The 15,347-nt window shown below is 38.9% G+C and overlaps 1 protein-coding gene across 6 annotated transcripts in view; it reads left to right on the top strand.

The window, feature by feature from the left end:
* Positions 1 to 15,347, top strand: part of RBMS3 (RNA binding motif single stranded interacting protein 3) — a 712,273-nt gene that overhangs the window by 640,951 nt on the left and 55,975 nt on the right. For all 6 annotated transcript variants that reach the window (XM_030969590.1, XM_030969580.1, XM_030969574.1 and 3 more), the window contains 2 exons: positions 202 to 298; positions 2,800 to 2,850. In XM_030969590.1, the coding sequence (XP_030825450.1) occupies positions 202 to 298; positions 2,800 to 2,850 (148 nt within the window). The remainder of the gene's footprint in view (positions 1 to 201; positions 299 to 2,799; positions 2,851 to 15,347) is intronic.

The following is a 15,347-nucleotide window of genomic DNA, read 5'->3' on the forward strand; positions in this document are numbered from 1 at the left end:
GTAAATATTCCTCCTCCTTTCCATTTTCAAGATCTGCTCAATGGAGCCATCACATCTTTTTTATTGTAGTTTTGGAAATAGATGGACATAATTACCTGGGTAGACTCTTTCTGTCTTTGCCCAGGAGGCAGTGAATTATTTAGTCAGAGCCTAAGTAGTCAAAAGGTTCAAAAACCTCTTGCCTTTGTTCTTTGTTTGCAGATTTTATTCCTCACCGTACAGTATTCCAACAAACCGCATGATTCCACAGACATCAATCACGCCATTCATTGCTGCTTCCCCTGTCTCTACATATCAGGTACGTCAGATATGCTCTTGTCTACTGTGTTTCCCAGGTAATGATGTTTTGGATGTGGATGAAGGCAGAGTGTATACCACAGAAAACTGTAAGTGCTTGCACTCTTGAGTCACTCTTGAAACAAAGGGCTCTCTAGGAATATTCAGGTACTATTGGGTAGAGTTTTAAGTGTTTTCTGCATTCTTTACAACAGTAGTGAAAGCCACTGTAATTCTTAATTTCAATCAGCTACTCTGATAAACAACATTTTGCTAAATTTCCAATTGACAACACCAGAAGCTTATCATTCTTATTGAACTGTTTCCTCATTTTGGCTCCCCTTCATTAGCCAAAAGCTTTTTAATTGTTTCTTTTTCATAATTTAGGTTGACTGCATTATACTTTGACCTTTTGACCCCAGCTATATTTTTTCCAGTAACTTCATCCTTTAAAAGTACTCATTTTTGTCCAGTAATCCCTGACAAAACAAATTACTTGAGGATGTGTCCTCAAATCGTTCTTTAGTCTGCTACATGCCAAGTCATTCAGAATTTCTCTTTTCAGTATATCCCTCTCAGATCTCCACTGGGAAATATTGTCTTGTTTTGGCTTTCTGAGATGGAAGTCAAAACCAGATTGTATATTTTTATTATTAGCCATTGTCTGGGAACTTATCACTTCACAGAAGCTGGTCATTGACTATACATTTTCCAATTTTAGCTATTTCTCTCCTGTGCCATCAGTGCTTTTCCAACTCTGAGTCTTACCTGAAATAAACTACCCAAACTTTCAAGCTGCATGGTGGGCTGTTCCTAATGTTAGGGTTGGTTGGTTGGGGCTAGGGGATTGCAGATGGTATGGTACTGCTTACAGGTAATTCTGAGAAGTTACTCTACTTTAAACTTGATCTTTAAAGATAAATGATTCTTGTCATTCTCTTTGACTTTTGTGTTATTTTATTTGAGATGGCCATGTAGCACTTGCCAAACAAAAGTTGTTTTGATGAGGTAAATTCAGTAAATTTCAGTAATGGCAGCACCAAAGAAGAATCAATGCCAGAGCTGCATTGCGTGCAGCTCACATGCAATTTTCTTGGTAGCAAAGCTGGCTTAAGAGCCATACTACTTCCCATTCAGGCCACTGAGTTCAGGCCACCCCAGCCACTTACTTTCATCACTGCTCCACAGTCCACAGTTGCTCCCCTTTTCCCATTCTGGTTTGAACCATTGCATCAGTTTATGGTTTCATGCATTTTGCATTTGCAGCAAAACTATTCTTTTTTTTTTTTTTTTTAACTTGTATCATTTTCCTTAGATAGTTTGCAATGAGCAGCAGCAAGCTGTGGCAGCTCTATTTTTTTTGGCTCATGGGGATTCCCAGCAGAAAATGTTGTAGTAGAGGTGTGTTCACATGTGGGTGTGCTGGTTTTGGTTCTAATGATGTTATACTGAACTTGCTTTTCAACAAAAAATAGACTTTGATAAACATATACAAATGTTGGAGCACACTCTTATACAATTAATTCTCAATATTTTCTTCATGAACAAAATCACAAGGCATCTGGAGAAGTGGGACCTTGTAGCTTTCTCCTTATTATTCCTGGTCATGCTCAGTCTGAGGTGCTGCACACCCATTTCTGGGACAGCAAGTGAGGTGTCCTCTGATGGCTGTAGCACAGCTACATTTTTCGTGTACTTGTGTGTTGTGTCCAGACTGATGCAAAAGGAAACTAAAATACAAAATTCCATAGCATGTGGGCAATCCACACATAGCATAAAAGGTAATTATGGCTCAGAGATGCCACAACAAATATGCAAGCACTCTATAATGTGTCTAATTCTTAGTAAAATTGTTCTATCCTTGAAATATATTACATAGCAGACATAAGGCAGAACAACAAAGAAAGTCTTTGGCGATGCATATGGAGCTCTGGTGGGAACAGACCTCAGGATGTTCAAGCTAAGAATGATCCTGGAGGGGCAGACTTCTTAAGCCAGCTTTGCCATGAAAGCTTTCAGTTAGAATAATTTTCAAAAACTCTGAATTAGATCTTTAGTTCTTACTGGGAACAGAATAAGTCATTCTGGGATCTCTGAAAATGTTATACCTTTAAAAGTTCATAGAGATACTTTTGAAAATAAACGTTGAACATTTTCTGTCTCCTGCACTGTCGGTTGGATGACATGTTCACGATTATATTGATGGATGAAAGCAAACAATGCAAATGGAAAACTAGGGCAACGTGGAATATTGAAGGCTACTTTATGAGATAAAATAATGTGATTCATAGAAGTGGTGCAATCACTCAGACTTCTGCCTTTGGTGGAAAACATTATCAAATGAAATTTGAAAGCTTTTTCCTTTGTCAATAACTTTACAAAGTGTAAATTAATTTTGTGTTGAGTTTTAAGACTTAAGTCCTTTGTCAAAATTAGCACCTTAGTTGTAATAGAAAGAATATTTTTAAGTAAATCTTTAAGTTTTAAACTTTTCTATGCTAATTAAAAGTATTTGATGTGCAGGTCCAGAGTACTTCATGGATGCCTCATCCGCCATATGTTATGCAACCAACAGTAAGTGGATACTTGGTTCTATCTGGCTAAAAGTGCTTCCATTGTAGCCTTGCTCTGCTTGTCCAGCCACACTGAAGTCCTAGGTCATGTAAGAGCAGCCAGCTGCTCCCTGAGACAAGAGCCCTCTGCTGTAAAGATTCCCTTTCTTTAAGGAGCACCTTTTGATTTAGTGGAAAGGGGAGGATGGGCAATGTGTTATCTAATTGCATTGATTGTAAGAGAGTGACAAGTTCTGAAGTGCTTCTTCTGAAGCTGTGCCTCAGGGACTGCAAGACAACCACATATCTGTGTACTTTGAATTGCCAGGATCAACACGTGACCATTCCCTTACATGCTTATCCACCAAAAATGCCCTGCGCAGCTTTAGATCAAGGATCCTCAGTGCCTCAGTAATGCATTTCAGTGTGGTGGAAAAGGGTGAAGCACAACTGCCTTAGAGAGTCTCTACCAAATCTGAATCTGCTTTATGATTTGGCCAGTCAACTCTTTCCCCCTTTGCCCCAGTAAATTGTCATCTTTATCAATTTATAACTACTTAAAGCTGCATTATGTTTCTAATCAACATTCTTTAGGACTAGTGCAGCTGATTTTGTTTACCTCACAGAAGAGTTTTGATGCTCTTTACCTAAATATTAGCAGTATACCTGGAGAAAACACCATACTGAATTCCACTATAGACAGATCACTTTAGTTACATTTTTACCTTTTTTGAGTTTCTCAGGTATAGATCCACTTGACAGTGCCATTAATCAAAATTTAAATGCATGCTCCACATAATCATCAATACATTGATTTTTAGAAGAGGAGTAATATTAAAATGAAGGTCTGTAGCTTAGGATTGTTTGTTATTCACATTTTTGTTCAAATATTTTGACTTCACAGTAGTGTAACTTCTGGTGAGTTAGCTGTACAGCAATAGGGATATATCTACATATCCTTTTAGTTGCACAAATCTCTCATCCCAATTTGCAGTCCCCTTTCCACACCCCTCAGTTCTTTGGAGGCAAGTTCTTCAGTTGTCTCACAAGGCAGGGAGCATAGTGTGGGACTGACTGGGCACCCAATTCCTGCTGCTGCACCTCTCTGCAGACCCTGGGGGAACTTTCCATCTCAGTGGAGTAAAGCTGTTTGCTGTATTCCTTGTAGGGAGATGAAATGTGTTGAACAAATTCACAGTTAACATCAGTCCTGTATTCTAATATTTGGATTTAACAGCATACCACAAGAAGCCTTAGATATGTGTATTTGATGGGTATGAGACTTGTGGAAGCCGAAGTTCCAATCCTTGCAGAAAGACTCCCATTCTAAAAGAAAAACCTAAACACTCTACCAATCCCAGATTTTGTGTATTTGTGTGTTTGAGTTTTATTTGACAATATTGAGCAAAGCATTTTTTTGCAGTACTAGTAGAGGTATTATTATGAAGTAATTAAATATATTTACCCCTTAGTAAGGACATGAAGAAAAAATTTGTCTTTTATAGTGAGTAGCACCCTCAAAATGCTGAGTTAAATTGGTATTCACTGTGAACCAGAGAGTCATGTCAAAAAAGGGAAGTGTGATTCTAGATGGAAAAGCAGAGGGACAGTGTATAAGTGGTGTACCATTTCTGTTCCAGTTTCATTGCTGTTGTGGGTTACTTCTATGTGTTTTCTGTAGCAATCCTAGACTCTTCACTGACAGATTTTTCCCATATGTTTCCAATTATGTTCTTAAGAGGACATGAGGCATTTAGTACCAAAGAAGCATAAAAAGCAAAAAGGCAGAACTACCATTCCCCAGGTTTCATTCAGAGATGAATTCTTTATTAGAAATGTCTGAAAACTTGTCAGAGTATTGCCACACAGAGAATTCAGGAGACTTCAGAATTAATGGTCTGTTTTGAAAGAAAATAAAGAATCTGTGTTCATTTTAAGTTTCTGTAGTTCCATGCCTAACTATATATAGACTCTATGCTAGGCACCTCCATAGCTTAAAAAAAAAAAAAAAAAAAAAAAAAAAAAAAAAAAGAAGAAAAGATTACAATAAAGTTGGCAGAATTAAGGGTGTGAGTTTTGGTAATCCTGTGAGCTGATGGAACTGGAAACTTTCCAGTTTTGTTAGCTTTCTATTTCTTCTTATAAGCTAGTTTTCCATGCTACTATCTAAATTGCCACCACTTTACTTCATAATATTTTATGAGGTGATTGATTATGACATGTGATGTCCCCCTGGACACCACTGCAGATAAATGTTACATTCCCCTTGCCCCTGGAAGGAGAACGTTTTGTTAAGCCTCTATTATTCTTTGTCAGTAGAGATGAACTCATACAGAAAGCACAGTTTGAATTGCTCAAACAGTGGTGGTTAATTCTTTGTTTTGATTATAAGTATCCACTAAATCATGTTACTGGATGATTAGCTTTGCATTTCCAACAGAAAGTCCTACTTGATATTTTTGTATAATTTAACAGCACGTAGTGTCCCTCATGACAAAAAGACAGGCAGAGCCATGCTGTAGAGGAGACAAAGGGGGTTTTTCACTCAGTGTGCTGTGCACAGACAGGGCAGTGTTCTCCCAGACTGGCAGCCTTGCTGACAGGAGGGAAGAGCTATGCTGCACAGCACTACCATCCTGTGTCTGTCTGTCCCTCCTCTGCCTGCCCCTCTCATCTCCCTTCCCACCTGCCTCCCTGTGCAGCAAATACAAAGCTCTTTCTTCAGAGCTATCCCCTGCAGTAGCTTGGCCTGTCAGACATTTTTGTCCTTTATGTCCCTTTGTGTATCAATTTCAGCCACATTTTCCTAATGTGCGCAGGTGTGCATTCTGTATCCATTTACTTGGCGAATTAAAAAGCCCACTATAGTAAAAGATTCTATCTCCAATTCCTTCTGTAGCTTTTAAACTACAACCAGATAAACTTCTGACCCTAACAAAAAAAAATGGCATATATATTAACTCAAAATGTTTGAGTATACTGATCTCCCTTCTCAGCCTGATTTGTCTCCTTACTTCTGTGATACCCTTAAAAACAGAAAACAACCAAAGTAACATTTTGTAAGAAAACAATAGTCAGAACATTTTTGTCCTAAAAGGAGAAAGACAGATGAACAGTCAAGGATGCTGCAGGTATGGAACTGATATTGTAGGATGTTGCTAATAAACAACTGCAGATACAATTTTTTGAGGGGTTTTATTTTTGGTTATCAGTGATTTTTTGCTGGTCTTATTCCAAGAGCCATGGAAAAATAATATCAAATAGATTGAGGTAGCATTGCTATTTCGGAATAAGGAGTATTGAAAATAAACTTCTGCTGGCATAGTAGGGTCGTACATGAAAACTTCTCACATCTTAATGCTTACATAACCTTCAGGGTTTTGGAAGGCAGTATTCCTGAATCATGTGGACATGATGAAAAATCTACCTGGAGGTTCATGTGTGATTCAGACACTTTTGAAATATGCATCTTTTGTGAATTGAATCTTCACCACTTTTTCCCATATTGCTTTCACTATGTCAAAGTAAGAATACCTAAAATTTGGCAGTTTCATTGCTTTGCCATGTGCCCTGGTTGCTCTCCGCAGTTTTAATGGAAGACAAGCTCCAAAAGACTTACAGCAGTGTGAGTTTGGATTAAAATTGGCAAAACATTTAATGCACTGATGATAGTTCAGGCTCAGTTTAGTTAACTATATCTTTCAAAGTACAGTGCTTACTCTTCCGTGTTTGAAACAAAAGTCTTATTTTTCATTACTGCCTCAGGATAAGGATAGACAGATAGTGATGACGGAATGAAAACATAAATGGGATAAGAGTTATTCTGAGACTTATAACATTTGCCATATTACTGTGTTTTTCCTGTAGTCCCTGAAGGCTGTTTGAAAGTTATGGGGATACTTTGAAAAACATGTTTACACCTCAATTCACATGTAGACAGTCTCATTTTTTACTGATAAGGACATTTGTAAAAAACGTTTTGATTCAAATCTTTATTACAAAAAATACATGTACTCTTCTTCTTTAAAGGCAATTTTTTTAGTGAACCAACAGAAATGCACTACCTTAATACTCAATGTACACACTGGTTTTACACTTATCCTCTTTTATTTCCAAGTAAAACTGTGTGTGCAATCACTGGGTATGCACAGATAGATGTTCTTGTCAGTCTGGAATAGTTTCTACATAATAGCTGGAGAAGGAGTATGCCAGTGGCAGCAGGAAGGCTGTAAGCAGAGCAGCATATGGAAAAATGTACCACTATAAAGATATAGATAAATTATAATGATAAAGTGTGTTGGGGAGAACTTCTGTTCTGGAAGTCTCTCAAGCCCTTACAGTCGTTCTAGAGAGGTCAGTGTCTTAACAAACACCCTTATTATTTTTTTCTGTCATCCTTCCTGTGGCCCATGGCTGAATGGAATCCGTCTGTCTTTAAAAGCACCAACAAAAACATGTCTTTTTTCATAAGCAGTGTAAAATCCCTAGCTTGGTGAGAAGCAAGGCTGAGTAAGAGCTCCAGATTCTTGCCTCTTGATTGTTGTGCATGAGTGTAGTAGCATAAAAGGTACAAATTGTTCAACTGGAATGGATCAGTTTTCATTTTCTCACTAGCAACTCTGCTGCTTTGGATAATACCCAAAATACCACAGCAGTTTCAGTGTTTTGATTCCTACGCTCTGGAACAAAGAAGTTCCTTGTGCTCCAATCCACATCCCTCTCCCAAGACAGCTTTCTCTACCTCACGTTTATTGCTCTACCTTTTTAGTAAACAGAGCCAGGAATCTATCTTGAGTTTGCCTGTTTGAGTGTAAGAAAACAGAATATATCCTCTGCAGACAGTTGAGTCCTGCCTCCAAGATGAAATGTGAGAATTCAGCTAGTTGGTATGAAAAGTAAACAGGAAATAATCCTTAGAAATTGGAATCTTCAGCAAGTCTTTCAACTTTTAGCCGTGTATTTTTAAGAGATCCTTTGAACATGAACTTACTTGAACTCTTAAGGCTAAAGTGTTTAGAGGTTGAAATAACTAGCCAAATACCAATGACAAAGTTCTGCTGAGCAATTTTAATTCCAGTGTTTCCCGAGGCAGAAAATCGAGGACTGCCAATTCTATAACTCTGATAATCAAGGCAGTAATTGGCAATGTTCCTTTGGGGCAGGCAGGCTCACATGAGGTCAGTTTTGCCTCCGTCTCACCCAGCACCCACTGTATACAGATGTTGTCTCAGTGCTACCTAAACAAGTTTTTCAGAGGCTGGTGAGCATGTGCTTGCTGACCTCCTTTAGTGCCAGGTGTTGTTGTTCTGGGGAGAGTACCCAGGACAGAAAGCAGTGCCTGAGTTCAACTAACTTAGACCTCTAAAAGAAAACAGGTGTAAGAGATTCAGCCAAGTTACATCTCCTACTCAAGTGCAGCAGTTTTTAAGTCCGATTATACAATGCTTCTGGAATCATATCAAAGTATTGCTCCAGTCCTTTGTTCTGCTGTTGTAGAAATTAATACGAATGCCAGAAAAAGATACATTTAAGTTTGATTGCCAACATTTTTTGACACTCCGTTAGAGCCCCCTAGTGAAATGGAGCATTTTTTTGTGATGGCAGCAAGACACACCACATATGGATTCACTTAGAAAACATGGACAGGAGAACCACAAATGTTTCCAGTAGACAAGCCCTTGCATTTGAGGAACTTGTGGTGTGCTGTTTTATCCTAAAAAGACTTCAGAGCTCTAGTAAAATTTTCTTTTCTTTCAAATATTCCACAGATAGCATGAACACTAAATGTATAAACCATCAGTTTGTTTAAAGACATTTACATTAGTGGAAAAAAAACATAATGTCTATGTTCATATAAATCTATAAACATAAATGAAAAAGGTATTTGGAAAAGAAGGCATCTGACACTAAATTTGAAAGGTTCCCCAGAGTTTCTTGAAGCCAGGAAATTCTGGTTGAGGTTATGGAATATTGATTTCTTTTTAACAGAAAAGATGCAACCTTACCCATCAACCTTCATTGTCAAGAAAAACCTTAATACAACAGCTGTTTGAAAGCAGTTTTATCAAAGGGGACTACTTTTTAAAAAGATAGTTATTAATCAATAGACATTAGAGTACCTTCTGTGGAAGAATGTAGTGCATTTTTAAAAAAATCAATGCCTAATTTTGTACAAAGCCTGCATTCTGCTTTCACTTTTCCCGCTCTGTGTACATCATCTAAGAACATCAGCAATACTTAATTTATCTCCTATTAATATATGTAACAACTCTGTTTTCATGGAGATTTGCATTTTTATTAAGTTTTAGAGTTACACAAAGTGAAAATCCTGAACACAAATCTGTAAGATTCATATGTTTTGTTTGCCATTTTGAGTAAAAATTCTTAATTTGGTGAGCACTGGTTAAGTTACTTATTTACCAGGTGGTAGATTAGTAAGTAAGCAGATTGTGATAGGATCAGGAGAGAGTGGTGGACTGTAAATGTATGTTATTAATAATAGGCCAAGAATTAGATGAATCAGTTTGCAGAGAGTAATGGGCTCAGCAGAGTGTTGAATTTGCTCACCATCAGGTATTTTGCCCCGTGTGATGCATTCTGGTTATGCACGCATATGTGTGCAGTGAACAGGCTGAGGCATGTGACATGTGTGTTACAGTCCTCTCAAATTTGCCCTCCATCATGAACCTTTCTCTTATTTTGTGCCTGGCATTGTCTGCTGTCTTGCAGTTGGTGCTGGCTGATGTTACCCACCTTCCGCAGAGAGTGCTCCGCTCTGCTGTCTTACAACAAATCAGACAACGTGTGCACGTTGTAAGCCAGACCCCAGCCTGCTTTTAACAAAGGTGGTCATGTGGTGCAATTGCCAAACATGCAAGTTCTGTGATGGTGGAAAGGAAAGGCAGCAATTTTCATCTGCCACAGACAGCAAAGAGCTTTGAATGTTCTCTGTGGTCGGAGAGCACAGAGGTTTCACACTAGTTGGTGGCAAGGCTGGGAATAATCTCTGGGTGCTTTTCCCATGATGGAGATGTGGTTCTCATTTCCATAGTGCAGTTAAGAATACAAGATGTTACCAGAGGACTGTTCACCAGTAGAAGGGGACCTGAATCTCCTTTCTGCCTACCAAACTCCATCTCTACAACTGCAGGATATCTGCATTTCCATTTACAGAAGAAGCATTGGACAGCTTTGGAGAAGGAAACAGGTTCTGGGGTTCTGCAAACCCAGAAGAGGATTTTTGAGGAAAGCCTGAGATTTACAAGTAGAGTAATGCCAGGGCAGCACTCTGACTGTGATAACTCCAAAACTGGATTTATAAAGACTGGCACAACCTGTAAAAGCTGTAAAGGGGAATTCTTGTTAGTGAAGGATCAAGTCAAGTTTTAGGCTATTGACAAGATGTCCTTTTATAAACAATTGAATAGGAAGAAAATTATGTATGAATCAAGGTGTAATCTTCAAGGTTAATTAATTTACTATTTTTTAAAATATGGTATTCATTTGAGGTTTTGTCCCAGAGGCTTCAACTGGTTTAGAAAGAAAATTCCAAATGGAAATCATACATACTTGTTTAGCTACAAATGTATTTTAAAGCTGTGTTTTTCCTTGCTGCAGTACCTTTTTTACCTGAGCCTGCCTTTCCTCACACTGGCTTCAAAGAATACATGTAGGCTTAGAGCACTTAGTGACAGATACTTTTTCATCTGCCACTGATCAGCTTTTTGACCTTGGAGAAAACATCTTTCTCTTAGGCTCAGTTTCAGATTTTTCTTTTTTTCAAATCCCAATCTATTTAGATTATAAAACTGTCATAGTGCTAAATAGTTTTTAGTAGAAGTTTGTGAAAAGTCTGGTGGAACAAGGGCCTATATTGACTGATGCCTCTAAACACATCCTCACAGTGATACTATTAGGGTTCTGGGTTTTCACGTTAATTATTAAAATAAACCTGTCCCAGCTACAAAAGGAAATATTGGATCTGATTTTTATCAGTATAAATCAAGAGTTAACTTCACTTAAGAAAATTGAATTGCATAGGTGTGAAACAGCGAGAATTAGAAGAGAATCATGCCCGCAGCAATAAGCTGATGAAGGAGACTCTGGCACCTTCTTAATCCTTGGAACAACAGCACTTCCATAAATTACCATTATGTTACAGCCAAGTGTATTCAAGGACCAATTTACATAAGTAGGGGAAACTAGCTAATCTATGTATTACTTACAACTGCATCATGGTTTTTCTAGTGCAGGACTTGTGTAAAAAAATTATAATAATGTGCTCTAAGGACTTATTGACCAGTTTGTAAGATTCAAAATTCCTGTATCCAGGAACCATAGAGAGTCACAGAATATTCTGAGTTGGAAGAGACCCACAAGGATCATCAAGTCCAACTCTTCAGTTAATGGCCCATACAGGGATCGAAACCAAAACCTTGGCATTATTAACACCATGCTCTAACCATCTGAGCTAATCTCAGTGGCATGTTACATAATCCCTCACAAAACCTGATTAAATACTTTGATTTTATGCCTCTTGATAATCCTATCATGAGGTTTGTTTCAAAACATCTTTGCTCTGAGGCTTAGCACTCAGTTTTTAATTTCCAACTTAAAGGTGCTCCTATTCATTTTGCCTCCATCTGTTTCTTGGTCAAACATTCTTCCTAAGTTCAGTAACTGTTGTCCTTTCTCAATGTTCACCACATTAATTGGTAGACAAAAATGTTACCTGCATTTTCAATTTAGGCTAACTATGTTAACATCGCTTCTTTTGCAGTAATGTAAGGATTTTATACCTCTGGCTGCAACAATGACCCTTCTTTGGATCTCTTCCACTTTGAATTCATTTTTCTGGGACAGCCAATGCTCACAGGATTCAAGCCTTTTGTGCAAATAGCTTTAATACTTCCTTCTCTTCTCTGGGATGACTTTGCTGCATTGTAAAATATCTTTCTTCCCTTGTGCTCATGGCTGGTAATCCCGTCATCCTAAATTCACTGATATATCCAGGTTTTCTCCTTCTTCCACGATTGCAACAGATGCTACTACATGATAAAGGAAACCACATGTTAGCCTGATTGACTTGATGAATTTGTGCCTTGCTCTGTTTAGTCCAGTCCTTCCTGTATGGTATTCTAATTTGCCACTTTACTTAATGTGCCTTACAACTTTGCAATTTCCCCAAATATTATTCAAGGGAGTTATTAAAAACATCTGATGAGAGCAATCCTGAGGGAGATGTTAGTGACCCTCCCACTGAAGTAGTGTAGCTTGTCTTTTAGCACTACCTGTTATCATTTCTGCTTTAGTTAATCCTTTATCATCCCCAAAGTTTAGTAATTTCTGTCTGTAGCACTGCCTGAAATACTTTATTGACCTTCAGAGAGTTTAGATCTGCTGTATGTCCTTTGTTGAGAAAATAGGTTATTTTATTTTAAAAAATGAGGTTAGCTAGATCTATCTTTGACTTATCTATGTTCTATCTTCATTAATATCCTTTAGTCCTGGCCACTGGACCTGTCCTCATATGTTCCAGCTCTGCAATAGAGATGATCCAGTCCTGCTTCCTCAATTCACCTTGAGTTCAGTGACTTCTCTGGGTTTTTCATCTCCTTTGTCTGTATTCATCTTTCTGCCCAAACACTCATTCTCTGAATGCTGCCTCTGCTGTCTGCTGGTTCATGTAGGAAATTGAGAGTGTCCTTATTCTGCTGGGGCTCCTTCTGAAACACCTTAATGTGTCCCCCATCTGCCCTGCATGGGGAGCCAAGCTCTGGGTTCTCTCCTTGGTTTTCACTTTTCTATGTAAGAAACCTTTTGTTATGTGTTTGAATATCATTTGCAAAGTCTCAGGTGGACTTATAGTGAAGTTTATTTCTGGTCTCCAAATGTAGCATTTTCTTGCCTTTTTTTTTCCTCCCTTCTGTGTTCATTCCTAATATACTTGTTGAGGGGTCTGAGTAAGTAGCTGATTAATTAACACCTTCTCAACTGTAACTGCTGAAGCATCTTAATAACATAATTATTTTTAAATTATTTTTGCAGAGGCAGTGCTAACAATTTATTTTTTTATCTCAGTGTATATTGTAGGGCGTGGTCTGACACCCTGGAAGTTAGAAACATTCAAGATACCATAAGTAGTAGTTTATTATTGAAACTATTGAAGGTAGTCAGGTCTAACAGTATTTGACATTCATTTCTAACTGTCATGGTAAAATGCTTTCTTTTAATTTCAAATGTCCTTAGAAAGAATGTAATATTCACCTAAACTTTGCAGTACAGAGGCAAATCATGTGTATCTTTCCTAAACTGATTTTAGTCCCACTGAGGTGGAGTAATTGCTTAATTACAGTTTTCAAGCTGTAACCTTGTGGCCTTGTTTTCTTCTCAAGGCAGTGTGAATTAGGATTAAGTCCATGCATTCAGCAGTGTTTGCCACAAAGCCTCTTGTGAGTCAGTGGTATCTGCAGTGCTGTTGAGAGGATGGTTTCAATCTCTTTCTTACATGATTGAGAAAACAAATAGTGAAATGTAAGAGCATAAACACTGAACATTCTTTGGCTGTTTCATAGTGGATCGATGAAGAATGAGTTGTGTAACACAGTGATCAAGAGAATTTGAAGAATTTTGAAGGAGTGTCAAGTTGTTGTTTAGTGAAATCACTACCTTTGGACTACCTGTCAAAGAGATGCACTTCCAGCAGAGTAGGTTCTCTTATCAAATGGCCTATTGTTAACAAGAAATTGGAAATTAGGGGCTGAAATCTCACTTCTTCTTCTTATGGTTTAAATGCAATTTTTTATTTCTTGTTACTGACTACAGCCTCTTGTTAAAGGATGTCTGCTGGACAGTCTTTCCCAATCTGTGCCTTTTACATAAGCTACCTGGGATGTTTTGTATTGTCACTGCAGATCTTGTTGCTGAGAGACCCTGTCTGTAACATCCACCCCAAAGCCCAGGTGTAGCCTTTCGCCACTGTGCTCACTGAGTGAGCAATTGAGTGGAAGTTATCTTTTCTCTGTGCATGGCAAACCATACATGCACATCCCAAAGCAGGAACACAATTGGGTTCCTCATTATTGGTTGTCTGCTTCTGCCTCCTAAAATGCTGTAAACTCACAGAGTGTGGAGTCCTCATGGGGGGTTCAGTCTGGGATAGCTTGGATGATTACTTCGACTTCAAGCTTAGGATCACAGGATTGACAGCCTGCTACTGATCCCTGTGGTGGGACAAGAGGGCTGCATATGATTCACACAGCACACAGCCTGCTTTCAAACAGCCTTTGTACTTTTGCAGTACGGCAATCTGCAAATCATTATGCACCCCCTCTTTGCCCAATCCACACAGGATGTGAGTCTGTGTCAGCTCCCAGCTTGGTAGCCTTCCTCTTTAGCACTATCAATAAAAAACTCCTTTTTGCAGCTTTGGAAATTACTGGTCTACTGCCTGCCTCTAGCCAAGAAGGTGGGGGTGGATGTCACATTCACAGATGTCCCACATCTGACAGGGTTGTGGCTAGAAGTGTATTTTCCGTAGGCAGGTAGGGGAAGAGACCTACCACTGTAAATCTGGTTCATCTGCACTGCCACAGCTGCTCCTGGCTAACCCAGAGTTCAGTGGTCCAGGAGAACAAGCAGCGTTCCAGGAAAAGCATGGTTGTATGCATTCCACCACTGACATTTCTTCCTGCTGGCAGGCCGCGTCATTTTTGTGGAAAGGAGAGGATTGCTCTAGATGTACTTATTTTAAATGAGGATGAAGTGTTTGATGCAATGATTGTTTCCTGGTGCCTGTCACAGTTCTTTCTTTAGGGAGAGAAAGGGGTGGACATTTGTCAGGAGCAGTTTGAGTGTTTCTGATAGACAAGCAGATGTAGAACCCCATCTCACTGATTTGTGTCTGTGGAAGTAGCTAAGCTGTATTAGTTCCCCTGCTAACTCCACTCCAAGTGCAGCAAGCAAAGACACTCATCATGACAGCTAAAGATGTGACAGGCCACATCTTGCCTCAGGAACAGCACAGGAATAAGAAAAATTTGAAGTGAAAGACCTGTGCAATTCCCCTGGTTTCATGCTGCTTTCTGCAGACAGCAACACCCTATTCACATCATCAGCTTTCGCTTGATACCCAATTTTATAACATTTCACCCTAAGTCTTCACAGGTATTCAACACCTTGGGCTATTGGTTCTACCAGGAGGTGACTATAAAGCAAATTTAGGCAGCTGGTTAGAGCATGGTAATGGTGGGAGAAACTGGTCTTTGAAAGGGAGTCCTGGTGCTGCTGCTGCTGTCCAGTGAAGAGTTATAGCTCAGAGCTCAGAGTTGGACTCACACAGCAAACAAACCTTCAATCCATGCCAGTGTTAAAATCTGGAGTAGGTCCTGGGAACTCCATACTAGTTTGGCCCTTTCCTTTGCTTTGCCTCCAATTTCCAGGATAGAAAAGCAATATAATTTATCTTTGGATGACAAAGTTCAGGTTTGGCTACAACCCTGAGAAACATTTCGCTTGGCC

Source organism: Camarhynchus parvulus, chromosome 2 (assembly GCF_901933205.1).
Source record: "Camarhynchus parvulus chromosome 2, STF_HiC, whole genome shotgun sequence".
Classification (NCBI taxonomy): domain Eukaryota; kingdom Metazoa; phylum Chordata; class Aves; order Passeriformes; family Thraupidae; genus Camarhynchus; species Camarhynchus parvulus.